General features: G+C 38.9%; 7 protein-coding genes across 7 annotated transcripts; 2 read left to right on the top strand and 5 right to left on the bottom strand.

Moving 5' to 3' along the window:
• Nucleotides 1-313: 313 nt before the first annotated feature.
• Nucleotides 314-2,779, bottom strand: BEWA_001250 (hypothetical protein; the record flags this gene model as incomplete). Its single annotated transcript, XM_004830327.1, has 3 exons — nucleotides 314-480; nucleotides 513-1,406; nucleotides 1,705-2,779. 3 exons carry the CDS (start codon nucleotides 2,777-2,779, stop codon nucleotides 314-316), a joined length of 2,136 nt encoding a protein of 711 aa, XP_004830384.1.
• A 319-nt stretch (nucleotides 2,780-3,098) lies between these two features.
• On the bottom strand, nucleotides 3,099-3,478 carry BEWA_001260 (hypothetical protein; the record flags this gene model as incomplete). The annotated part of the gene is made up of 2 exons (XM_004830328.1): nucleotides 3,099-3,294; nucleotides 3,420-3,478. 2 exons carry the CDS (start codon nucleotides 3,476-3,478, stop codon nucleotides 3,099-3,101), a joined length of 255 nt encoding a protein of 84 aa, XP_004830385.1.
• Nucleotides 3,479-3,809: 331 nt separating this feature from the next.
• BEWA_001270 (hypothetical protein) lies at nucleotides 3,810-4,906 on the bottom strand (the record flags this gene model as incomplete). Its single annotated transcript, XM_004830329.1, has 6 exons — nucleotides 3,810-3,919; nucleotides 4,032-4,218; nucleotides 4,286-4,477; nucleotides 4,563-4,629; nucleotides 4,699-4,807; nucleotides 4,855-4,906. The coding sequence occupies 6 exons, from the start codon at nucleotides 4,904-4,906 to the stop codon at nucleotides 3,810-3,812; spliced, it is 717 nt and encodes a 238-aa protein (XP_004830386.1).
• A 126-nt stretch (nucleotides 4,907-5,032) lies between these two features.
• BEWA_001280 (adenylosuccinate synthetase, putative) lies at nucleotides 5,033-6,719 on the top strand (the record flags this gene model as incomplete). Its single annotated transcript, XM_004830330.1, has 5 exons — nucleotides 5,033-5,113; nucleotides 5,312-5,408; nucleotides 5,447-6,388; nucleotides 6,453-6,640; nucleotides 6,675-6,719. The coding sequence occupies 5 exons, from the start codon at nucleotides 5,033-5,035 to the stop codon at nucleotides 6,717-6,719; spliced, it is 1,353 nt and encodes a 450-aa protein (XP_004830387.1).
• A 73-nt stretch (nucleotides 6,720-6,792) lies between these two features.
• BEWA_001290 (60S ribosomal protein L7, putative) lies at nucleotides 6,793-7,679 on the bottom strand (the record flags this gene model as incomplete). Its single annotated transcript, XM_004830331.1, has 5 exons — nucleotides 6,793-7,048; nucleotides 7,081-7,220; nucleotides 7,255-7,369; nucleotides 7,438-7,526; nucleotides 7,569-7,679. 5 exons carry the CDS (start codon nucleotides 7,677-7,679, stop codon nucleotides 6,793-6,795), a joined length of 711 nt encoding a protein of 236 aa, XP_004830388.1.
• Nucleotides 7,680-7,761: 82 nt separating this feature from the next.
• Nucleotides 7,762-9,586, bottom strand: BEWA_001300 (26S protease regulatory subunit, putative; the record flags this gene model as incomplete). Its single annotated transcript, XM_004830332.1, has 6 exons — nucleotides 9,468-9,586; nucleotides 9,163-9,353; nucleotides 8,966-9,098; nucleotides 8,803-8,932; nucleotides 7,886-8,432; nucleotides 7,762-7,849 (listed from the first exon to the last, which is right to left on the bottom strand). Exons 1-6 carry the CDS (start codon nucleotides 9,567-9,569, stop codon nucleotides 7,762-7,764), a joined length of 1,191 nt encoding a protein of 396 aa, XP_004830389.1. The 5' UTR covers nucleotides 9,570-9,586.
• Nucleotides 9,587-9,737: 151 nt separating this feature from the next.
• BEWA_001310 (helicase family member protein) lies at nucleotides 9,738-12,371 on the top strand (the record flags this gene model as incomplete). The annotated part of the gene is made up of 2 exons (XM_004830333.1): nucleotides 9,738-9,782; nucleotides 9,843-12,371. 2 exons carry the CDS (start codon nucleotides 9,738-9,740, stop codon nucleotides 12,369-12,371), a joined length of 2,574 nt encoding a protein of 857 aa, XP_004830390.1.
• Between the last annotated feature and the right edge of the window lie 70 nt (nucleotides 12,372-12,441).

Genomic DNA, 12,441 nt, shown 5'->3' on the forward strand with positions numbered 1-12,441 from the left:
ACCAGTAAAAAAAGAATCCCCTTGAGATAAACTCTTCCTTTATCTCTATTCTTGTGTGAAGATACCAGAAATGGATCCAGAGATTGCCACGTCTGTACTTTTTTGTACTCGGAATTCTTGGCATCTTATACCGTCTTATGTAAATTATGTGACCTAATAACAGCTACGATATTTATCCAATCTAAAGATGAATAGGAGATGTATCCTATCATGTACAGAATAAAATACGATATTCAAAGCCTTAAATCTGAGAGGAATACGTTTCACCTTATGAACAAGATTAAATTCTTCCTCTCAAAATGTATCACACAGCTCACAGGAGTGTATATTTGCCTTGTTGATAGAGATCGCATGGAAAGAACGCGGCACATACAACTCTATTTTTGTCAAATATGCGTCCATTGAGCATATACTGTGCCTTTCTGCCGGCAGTTTCGTTAGAATACTTCAGAAAGACCTTTCCAACACCCAGTTGATACTCTGTATAATATAATATCTGTGTTTTCCCTTACCTTTGTTTCTATCTTCGATAGTTTGTTGTCTTACATCGGTCTTGACCGATGTTTCCTCTGATTTTACAGCCACTTTATCATTCCCTTCCGTCTTAACATCTTCAATAGAGGCAGGTTCCTCCCTTTTGTGTATTCTTGGTATATAAATTTCCTCCAATGGTCCATATTTTTGCGCCTCTTCCTTTATCTCCTTTAGCATTTCTCGATAATTCTTATCATCCAGAATATCTTCCGGATATACTACGTTAAGAAGTTGTACTACTCTTGATGGTTCTGATCCCTTCTTTCTTCCATTTTGCATTTGGAGCCCCAAAAGAGGATTTGAGAAGACACAGTGTGAAACTGAAGTTATAATACTAGAAGCTCTACAGTCTGCCGGTTTACCACCAGCAGCAAATGATGAGAACGCAGCGTGCTTTACACTCAACACATTATTCTGTATTACATGTCCGTTCAAATGTATCACAGCTTCCTTAGCAGAACTCGACGATTCATATTCAAAAAATCCATATCCCTTATTTAAACGTGTAAACGGGTCTATAACAAGGTTGCATGTTTTAAGTTTTCCATGTGCTTCTAGAAGCTTTCGTATATCCTCCTCACTGAATGATTCTGGGATATTTTGCACAAAAATTTTAGTATCCTCACTAGACATCGAAGATGAAAAATCTATTGGTCTCCTAAGTTTTAGAGAATACCCATTACACTGTATACCATCTAGTTTATAACACAAATCCGCATACTCTGCGGTAGTAAACTCAAGAAAGCAATAACCTTGCTCCTGATTAAATATCTCAGTTTTCATCACAGGCATTGGGCCATTTATATCTATCGAAGTCGACATTGTCATTAAGGCCCCGTTGAAAAAATCAACAACATCTTGAAGTCTTATACCTGAATATATGTATGTGTTAATGCATGTATAATCAGATGAATGAAGTCTGTGCCTTTTTAATGCTTAAAATCGGATACATGGTAAATTTTCGGTAAACGGGCGAGTATCTCAAATGTAACAAAGTAGAATGAGAATCCAAAAATACACCAAAAACAAATACAATGCTTTCAGTAACGTATGGTTTTTAAAATTCTCCAGTATCCATCCATGGTATTACTCCATTAGAACAACCACTCAGTATAGACTCTCTAGTCTCCCTACTGGAGAATCCATAGACAACCATTAAATCTGTCTAACCCAAGGGTCTCCAGCAAAGCGTTTGTAGATCCAGTAAGAGAGCCAGGTGTAACAGAACCAGCACCGCCAGGTAGAGGAGAGGCGGCGGAGGCGGTTGTTGTTGAGGACATGTTGAATAGCCACATCCAAAGTCTTTTAGTTCCTTCACAAGTTGGTCAAAGTTACCGTCACCACAACCTTTAATATTATCTGGCATTGTATTTCGGAGTCCTTCCAAGGTCTCTGTCCATGTGTAACCACCAGTATTGCCTTTCTTGAACCACTTGTTAACAACAGGGCTTCCTTCTTTGACGTATATCAGTTTTGGATCACTCCCATTACAGTAGAAGACGTAAACGGTGAGTGGGCCTTTAATTGGAAATGGATGGTCACTTAACGTTATATTCCTCCTACCACTAGACTGACCATCCTCGTTATACTTAATCCCGGCTAGTTCAGATTCACCACCAATATGATGCTTGAAATAGGGAATCTCTTTGGCTCCAGGAAGACTAACTCTAATTTTATCTCCCTTAACTGTGACCCTTTTTTTACCAGTATCATGCTTGTCACAACAATATTTATTTCCCGTTCTGTATCTATTACGAGTTAGATCGATATTTACCAACTTGTAATGTTTACAATTGAGGTTGTCAAGTTTCTGCTCAAGGGATCTACCTTCTAGCCGTCGAGTAGATTGAGAACCACTATCATGTGGATTCCAAGAGCCACCTCCCTTAGTTTCACGATAATCATACGTATCATCTTTATTGTAAATCTCTATGAATAAAGGGTTATTCATTGATTGGTCATACTTCCAGTACCAGACAGAATAGGACTTTACGGGCTCACCATTTTTTGGTTTTATATCAGTTATATCAGGCACATTGGTACTTCCAGACTGTACTTTTTCTACAGTGAAAAGAATCCTAGTAGATGCTACATGTGTGAACTTCCAGAGGCCAGAGTTAAGAGGAAACTCGGCCTTAGTCAACTTAACTTTATTTTCATCGAGAGGACCTCCATAGTATGTAATAGGCCCTGGTTCATCATCAGGACTTTCCTTTATGTTAATAGTAACAGTGGGTAGAGCCATTCTGCATTACATCCTAAGAGGACCAAGTTGTTAGTTCTCAGATTCTCGCTCATCCTCCATTAAGCACTGCTATTTTAGACAGCATTCTCTCCATCCATTAATCCTCCCTCACAAGTAGCACACCATCAGAAAGACTATCCACAGAACAAGATGGGTAACTATCAACATAATCCTGAGCGATTAATGACAACTGTAGCAATGTATCTCGATACTATGACTGTCCGATACTAAGCCTCAAGCAGCAACATTGTTTCCACAAATACATTAAAAAGTGTATTGAATACTCAAAATTCATCCGTTTACCATGTAGCTACGATTATCAGCATATTCCCTTAAATCGTGCAACAACAATGGACTTCCATCCTATGATACAACTTTTGAGCTTACCATGTGGTAGATTTCCGATATATAATCTCTTTTGTCTTCTTTTTTGTTCTTCCTCGGCGCTCTTGGCCTTTAATTCTCCAAGAGTGGCAGATTCATCTGGAGTATCCCAGTTTCTCTTTCTTCTACGCCTAAATATGCAATATAGAGTATGAATTTACGGAAGTATCGTATAAAGTATAGGATATAGATGGGAAATAGTTCATGAATAACGATCCGTGAGATTAAAAGGACTATGGAGGCAATAACGACAAACCTTTTGGACTGGCTAGTGCCAACATTGTCAAAGTTTGAGAATCCGTCAACTTGTCCCATTGTACAAGACAATTTATATACTGTGGACGGGCCTCTCAGTCGGAATCCAAAGGGGGCACTGGGAAGGGATCAAGAACACTTTTATTTTAATTTTAGAGTGTATCTAAGCTTTATCCGATGGGATTGTGTTATTGGGAATTCTTGCTGGTATACAGGTGTCTATATACGATCGCGAGTATAATCAGACTGGTGACCAGAGCAATTATTTCTATAAATTAGAGAATACGGAAAACAAACAAGCTTCAATGTGTAATTTAAACTACCAGGGATTGTCTATAAAGTGGAGATTGTTGATCCCGCATCCATTCAGGGTATACGATTAAATAGTGTGTCATGTCTTTGTGTGTATTTTGGCGCAGTTGCTGCATATCCAAGTTGCTATTTCGTAAATGTGCAAAACAGGTTTCCTGATTTGGCGCTGTGAGCATCGTGTATGGGCTCCTACATGTAGACTGTTAACATGTAACTGGTAGAGGAACTTAGAGAAATATTCCAAAGGAAGCAAGAATACCATTAATATTATCTAAGAAGATTCAAGATGCAGACAACTTACCCTGTTTACACCTTGCACAGGTAACTCTACTATCTCCTGCGGTTGCGGCCATACTCGTGGATTTTGAGCAGACACAACAACAGTCTTCACCATCGTTTTGGGTCAGGGTAAATCCTTGCGCTAGACCCTTTTTGAAGAGGCATACTGTACACAACTTATTTCCCTCAAGAGAGTAGTTTGTAGGATTCTGTATCGTTATCATAAACCAGTATTTATGCATGGATGCTAGTGCTGCTTAATGAACTAAAACTTACATTGGACTCCCTTTCAGTGAGTTTAATGTCACATATTTGACAGATGGAACAGTCATCACAAAACCATGCACCTTTGGGAACTTCAGAGTACTTTTCCTTTGTACACTCCATGTGAAATGACCTGTCACAGGCGTCGCAAATTAGCATTGTATGGTCACGTTTGCTAGAATTGTCGTCACATCCCGCACAAATCTGTAGAGCATTTTAAAGGTTATCGTATGTTTTACTGCAACATTGTCATTGCAGACGTATCATAAAAGTGTAGGATAAGACGAACCTTGCAACGGTTACAAAACCACTGATATCTGGCTGCATTTAAATAGCTTATTGGTGGATCACAGCACCTGTAAATCTTTGTATAGCAGAGTCTCGTTAGGTACAAGAGTGTAGCTGAACATATAGACAATACTTACTTGGCGTGATAGCACTTTCTACATTTTGTACAGGGCAAAAGTTCGTTTCTATTGAGCAGATCTTTGCAGGATCTGCTGTAGCAGCTGATCTCATTCCTAACTATTCGATCTGAAGGTTTTACATGAACATAATGTGTAGATTTGGTAAACACAAACCCGTATCTGAGCTAGAATCTTCTTCAAGGGTATTGGCGCTCTTATCGCCCATAATGAGAGTATTATCACCAATTTTGGATGAAGCGTGGCATATCTATTGTATATTATCAATGCATATCCACGAAATGTGCCGATAACTCTACTTGTAGTGGAGTTAGACATTTGCGCTATACCCGATATGCCGAAAAGTTCAGATTATACTCTTGTTTTCCTCACTCCAATGGTGAAGAAGGACGTTTACGATAAATCAACCCACAAGGTAAGGGAAAATTTGTTTATACTTGTCGTAACGCGTGAACGGTATCTGGTGGCGTATTTCGCGTAGATTCTACAATCCATCGTCTTTAATGCCATAAAAATGCAAATTTTGAGTCCAGTTGTGATTGATTTCGAATCGTTATGCATGTCTATTTCATGTTTTGAGACCCCTAGGATTCCATTGACGATAAACGTTTAGGTTCTCCTTGTTTCTGGTATGCAATGGGGAGATGAAGGCAAAGGAAAGGTCGTATCAGATCTATCCAAAGAAGCCGATGTATTGGCCAGATACAATGGTAGGTCCAAGTGTGTTGAGCAAACTCATTGACAACAGGTGGACACAATTCCGGGCATGATGTGGTACTTAACGGGGTTCAATACAAGCTACACTTGCTCCCTTGTGGTTCGATGCACGAAAATACCAAAATCGTCCTTGGTAATGGCGTTGTCATCAACATTGAGAATCTACTCAAGGAAGTTGACATCCTTGCACAAAATGGAATTAGTCTCCTAGACAGACTTTACATCTCAGAAAGGGCCCATTTAATCTTTAACATACATGCGGAAATCGATTGTAAGCAAGAAAGTGACCTCTCAAAAAAATATGGAGAAATTGGTACAACCAAAAAGGGAATTGGTCCCTCGTACTCGACAAAGAGCCTTCGTACTGGTATCATGATTGGAGAAATGCTCCATTGGGAAACATTTAGCGAACTGGTTCACCGTTTAATGCACAGCTGCACTACCAATAATCCTGATCAGCTTGCTGAAAAGGAGTTGGCCAGACACAAAGAGATGTTCAAGAAGATCGAACATTGTATTGTTGATACCAGCTTCCTCATAACTAAGGCCGTGGAAAATGGACAGAAGGTATTTTTCGAGGGAGCTAATGGCGTATTGCTGGATTTGTCTTTGGGTACATATCCGTATGTTACGTCCAGCAATACAACAACCAGCGGTATTTACAATGGCCTCGGAATCTCACCTTCTATTCCAGTATTCAGAATCGGAGTTTTGAAGGCTTACCAAACAAGAATAGGGTCTGGACCATTTCCAACCGAGTTGTTTGGAGAAGTTTATGATAAGTTACAGACAACTGGTATGGAAGTTGGAGTTACAAGCGGTCGTAAAAGACGCTGTGGATGGTTAGACTTGGTTAGTGTTCGGTATGCACAACTTACAAACGGATTTAACGTGATTAATCTTACAAAATTGGATATTATGAGCATATTCGATACCATTAAAGTGTGCGTCGATTACAAACACTCCAAAACAGGTATGTTTTACGTATCTATGCATTCAATTTACTCCATGGTGGTGCACGATTCATCTTAATTTAGGAGCTATTTTGCCCCGCGGTTCCTTCCCCGCAACATCATTCCAATTTTCTCAATACGAGCCAGTTTACAAGGAATTCCCTGGTTGGAGAACCGACTTGTCTGAAATTACAAAGTTTGAAGATCTTCCTGCAGAGGCTAAAGCCTATGTTGAATTCATAGAGAATGATTTGGGTGTTTGGATCCAATGGGTAAGTTTATGTGTCATGTAAATATTAATCACAGATTGGTGTTGGCAAGGATACAAAAAAGACAATAGTTAGGACATGATTATGTCGCCTTTTGTAGTTTACTATTAATTTTTTCGCCGATGTTTCCGTACTCTTTATTATTCTCAAAGTGTCTATATATTTGCATGAAGGTGTGTAAATGTTTTATATGGATAAATGGGATGGAAGACGAACTGTTCCAGTCGGTCGGACTTTGAGAGTTTTATTGGTCCCAAAATTCTCAACATATCATCATGGCCCTCTGAGCCATTGTAAATTGCGTCAATGAGTTCTCCGATACTATAAAGACCAAATTTGCCGAAATTGTCTTCAACAACTACGTTGCTACTTATAAGATTAGTCTTGTTTCCTTGAGCGTAGACGGTACCCCTGGAAAGGTATAATGAAGAATGAGTTCTCACCTTTTGTGTAATATATCGGTGACATGTTTAAGTGAAGGCTTCCCATAGTAGATAAAGGGCAATACCTTATCCAGAAGCTTCAAGTTTTCCACAGAGTTGCTAAAGAACCTTCCGGTATTCATTGTTAGCAGGCCAAGCTCCTATATACGTATGCAAAAGAGGACGGAAACAAACTTGTAGAGCATCTCTAGAGACGTTTGACTCAACTTCGCGGAAGTTACGGACCACAAAGAGGAGTCCATACTTTTCTGCCGGGAATAATCTCTCCTTCTTTTCAAGGGACTTGGTCCTAAAGGTGTTTCAGTTGATTTGAGATTAATTTTGATGTATAATCTTAGCAAAGAAGGTAAAAAATACCTTTTAATGTCCAAAAGGCGCTGTTTGGACTTTTTGAAGATTTTATTTAGCGATACTATTGGATTTTTAATGCGATTCGCTCTATTTTCCTAAATAAAAGGTGTAAATGCGTATAAATTGGTGCTATTTACCGATTTTATTTTGCTAATTTCCTTTGCCAACTCGGATCTCCTCTTGAGGTCTATTCTGTGACCTTTCAAGATCGTCTCCTTCTTCTTGATCTCTCCATCAAGACCCTTCATTTTATATAAAATGTACAAGGAGAAATATGTTAATTTGTGAGGTAATTAGTGTTAGAGGGGTTAATTGCTATACACCCTGTCATTAAATCCCGTAAAAGTGATAGTCAAGTTCATGTTTGCGAACGTGTCGATCCCATCCTTGTTCAAAGTCCTTTGTAGTAACAACATATCTGTAAAAGTCGTATAACGCGTGAACAGCAACGTACCTATTATTACGAATAGCCTGAAGACCAGCTTCCAGGCAAATCGCAGCAATATCCGCAGAAGAAATCTTCTCCGGTCTTGAAACAATGACTTCCAAGTCTACATCATCAGCGACATTCATTTTACTGGTGATTGTCTGGAAAATTAGTCTCCTTTCCCTCCGATCTGGCAACGGGAATTCAATTTTCCTATCCAATCTCCCTGGACGCAAAAGAGCTGGATCCAAAGTATCTGGTCTGTTTGTCGCCATGATAACTTTTACATCCACATTTTGTGTGAAACCGTCCATTTGGTTCAATAATTCCAACAATATACGTTGAACTTCTCTATCTGCACCAGTTTGTGCATCAAATCTTTTTGTTGCAATTGCATCAACTTCGTCGATAAACAATATTGCAGGAGCATTTTCACGGGCCAATCTAAAAATATCACGAACCATTCTAGGGCCCTCTCCCAGATACTTTTGGACAAATTCTGAACCAACAAATTTGATAAATGTACAATTAGTATGATGTGCAACAGCCTTCGCAAGCATAGTCTTTCCAGTTCCTATATTGTTTGTGTATATAAGAAGGGAGGGCAATTTGGCATGAAACATAACTAAAGGGGATAGACATGAGTGTGTGACTGATCCTTAAGACACTCCCTTGTTGACCCATGATCCTACTCTTTTTCTTATGTACACTACTGATTCAAGGGTACCATGCTGAGCCAGTAGTCTCCCTCTTGTACAGTACCAAGATGACCAGTGAGTCAAATGTACCACCAAGAGTCTAGACTAGACATAATGTGGAGGAACGAGTAGGTAACAAGACCAAGGTGTCAAAGTGATCACCCTATTTAGCTATACTACCAGTAACGCTCCCCTTTAGAAATTTGTACGATGGTTTCTCCATTACATTGATGACCATATACTCACCTGGAGGTCCATAGAGTAAAACTCCAACGGGTGGATCGATTCCAATTTGTTTATAGAGCTCTGGACATGTAAGTGGTAATTCAACAGCTTCTCTAATCTCTTGCTTTTGTGAGTCCATACCACCAATATCCTGGGAAATTGTATTGCAGAGGGGGAAACGTACCGAGTATGTAACATTTGGTTTCTCTGCGACAGTTAACATTTGAATAGATGAATCTGCCTCTGGAGGCAGCAAATCTACAACGCTATGGCTGTGTCTATGAAGTGCTACACTCGTGTTTGGGGTCAAGAGTTCCCTGGGAATTATCATTAAGACCGAACATAGTATTAAGGGGATAGACTAACAAACACTGGACAAACCTATTTATTGTTGAAAGAATGCGCACGTAATAGTTTGACCCGGCGGTGGATGAGACGATGCCATAATTCTTATCGATAATGTCCAAAAATTGTCCAATCAGAAGGGGCACACTTTGTATTCTCTTTATCTCGTTTCTAGCTCTAATAAGCTCCAGCTGTAGGTTCTTGTACTCTTCTTTTATGTAGTCCTCCTAAATGTGTATTAACAACTAGGCGTAAATTTCATATATGAGCATTAATTTGTGATTATTGCATAGAAAAGGAGATATATGTATAGAAAGGGGTGTGTATGGGAGGGAAAATACCTGAATATCGGAGAGCTTTATTTGTTTTTCCAAATTTTTGAGTTTGGAGAACAAATTCTCGTTCTCCAAAACTGTTTTAGGCAACTCTATTTTGGTGGCCATTTTCTAAAATTGGTTCTGAGCAAACTTCTGCAATTCGCACTTCATGTGTGGCCCGGGCCAGACGGGCGTAGCCAGTTACCGTTCATACCAACGACCATCTGTGGATCTACGACAAGAAATACAAACGGTAATAAACCACTCTATAATGGAAAGTGGTAAGACTGCTAGATGAACTTAAATGTGCGAGAGATTGACTCGGAGACTCTCGAACAGGTAAGACCATATATCCATTGCCTATCACTACTTAAATGCATAAACATTTAAACCATTCAGAAAACATGCCGCCAGTTCGAAGAATCATACTGTATCCAACTCATACTCAACAAGCTCAAGCGGAAAATTGACCAGAATGACAGAAGATACGAAAAATTTTATTCGAAACTCCAAAAGATCGTGGACTCTAACCGGACGCTTGCACTTGGAGAGAGTATAGGTGACAGCCAAGAGTATAAACTGCTCGGAAAATCAAAGATACAAGTGGGTGATGAAGTTTTAGAGCTCTCTGACGATGATTCTGATGATGAATCAGCGAATACACATCTTTCAACCATAGAAAATATAGTAAAAATTGCAAATATCGATGCAGTTGAATTAGCGGATGATATTTATATCCCTCTGGACAAGTACAATAAATTGTACGATCATCAGAAAAAGGGTTTAAAATGGCTAGTTGGTCTGCACAAACGCAACCATGGAGGTATCTTAGCAGATGATATGGGATTAGGAAAGACAGTTACGGTCTTGTCTTTGTTCAGTGCTTTGACCTTTTCAAGTCATGGAAAAGAACCCATGCGAATTCTAGTAGTATGTACTATAACTCTAATCAACCAATGGAAGGAAGAAATATCAAGATGGGTTCCAGATATTGAGTTTAGGGTATTTCATACGAGCCATGGATTGATAAATGATAAGAAGATAGACAGACATACTATAGTCATCACAAGTTACGACACCCTCAGAATAAACATCGAGTATTTTAACATGTGCGATTGGTCCTATGTAGTGCTAGATGAGGGACAAAAAATAAGGAACCCTGATTCTGCAATAACGCTTGCTGTAAAAACACTGGGAACCCCTCATAGGTTATTGATGAGTGGATCCCCTATTCAGAATAATCTTGTAGAATTCTGGTCTCTGTTGGATTTTGTAGCTCCAGGGCACTTGGGTACGCTTCCATTATTCATTGAACAATTTGTGGATCCAATTACACAGTCACAGGATAAATCAAATTCGTCAGTCGCATATAACTGTGCTATCAGACTTAGGTCATTAATTGTACCTTTTATACAAAGAAATGTAAAGTCAAACTTTATAAAATCTATAAATCTTCCAAAAAAGAGTGAACATGTTCTCCTCTGCAATTTAACCGCTACACAACATTATATTTACGTTAGGATGTTAAGGACCCTATCAATTGATGAGCTATCCAGTAAACAGCGAAACGAAGAACTATATAGGAGATATAAAAATCGATACTTAATGTTACTTTCCATATTGAGAAAAATATGTAATCACCCGGATCTAGTTCTTTCCGAGAGGCCAAAAGATTTTGGAAAGGCGGAGAGATCCGGAAAATTGTCTGTAACTCTAGAAATAGTGTCAAAATGGGAGTCAGAAGGACACAAGATGCTCCTATTTTCTCAAACTATACAAATGCTAAATATAATCCAAGCTGCATTAGAGAGCAGGTATACGGCCGAAAGGATCTGTCGCATGGATGGTACGGTATCGCTCAAAAAAAGGGAGAAGGTATTGAGTGACTTTGAAAATTGTGGTGAAAAGTTTATCCTTCTTTTGACAACACGTGTCGGGGGGGTTGGTCTCAATCTTACTTTTGCTGACAGAATTCTTATTTATGATCCGGATTGGAATCCAATGACTGATTCGCAGGCTAGAGAACGTTGTTACCGAATTGGACAAACAAAGGATGTTCTAATATATAGACTAATAACCGCACATACAGTAGAGGAAAAAATATATCATAGGCAAATTTACAAGTATTACTTATCAGAGCGCATTTTATCCGATCCACGGGTTGTAAATTTTAGGTTCCTTCCCTCGTCTGACCTTTTGCAGATTCCACCAGAGCCTCCTTCTAAAGATGGACTCTCCAGAAAATATTTATCAAAAGTTAACAGGTTGCTCAAAAACAGAGAGTTCGAATTGGAACTGAGACAACTTAATAATTCCAAGGACATGTTTCAAAATTATGAGGATGTGAAGGAGTCTGCCGACAATCCGCTTCTTCAATCAATATTTGAGCATCACAATGTCGAAGGCATCATCAAACACGACGAAATTGAAAACACAAAACTTTCAAAAATCGAGGATACATCTTCAAGGATAGCAGATAACGCCATTAGGCTGTTAAAAAAGTCTTTAAATGAACGCAGGGCATATGATATTTCCATACCAACCTGGACTGGAAAGAGCGGAATGGCTGCAGCTCCAGTTTTAGGAAGATTTAGCCAAAATTCTCATCATATTCTCAACAATTTGAAAAACATGAAAAGAAAACTCACACTTTCGTCGCAAGGGGAAGATGAAATCGCACAAGATATTTTAGACTACTTTAAACATCGCAAAAATCAATCTGCTCAAACCGGAGAAGTTATTCAACATTTTGGACCGATAATTCCCGAATCGCAATCTTCAATCTTTAAATTGCTACTTAAACGCATATGTAACCTTGTAAAGGTTGAAGGAGGACCAAACTACTGGAAGCTAAAATCAGAGTTTGTTCTTAATAATGAAAATGATCGCACTAGTAAACCAAAACCGTCAGTGGTACAAGGTATATAACATTTAGACAAAACATTTTAAAGTCGGACGACCATATTTTATCTAGAATACGTTGGTAAAGGCTCCGTTC

The sequence above is a fragment of the Theileria equi genome, chromosome 3 (genome assembly GCF_000342415.1).
Source record: "Theileria equi strain WA chromosome 3, complete sequence".
NCBI classification, from domain to species: domain Eukaryota; phylum Apicomplexa; class Aconoidasida; order Piroplasmida; family Theileriidae; genus Theileria; species Theileria equi.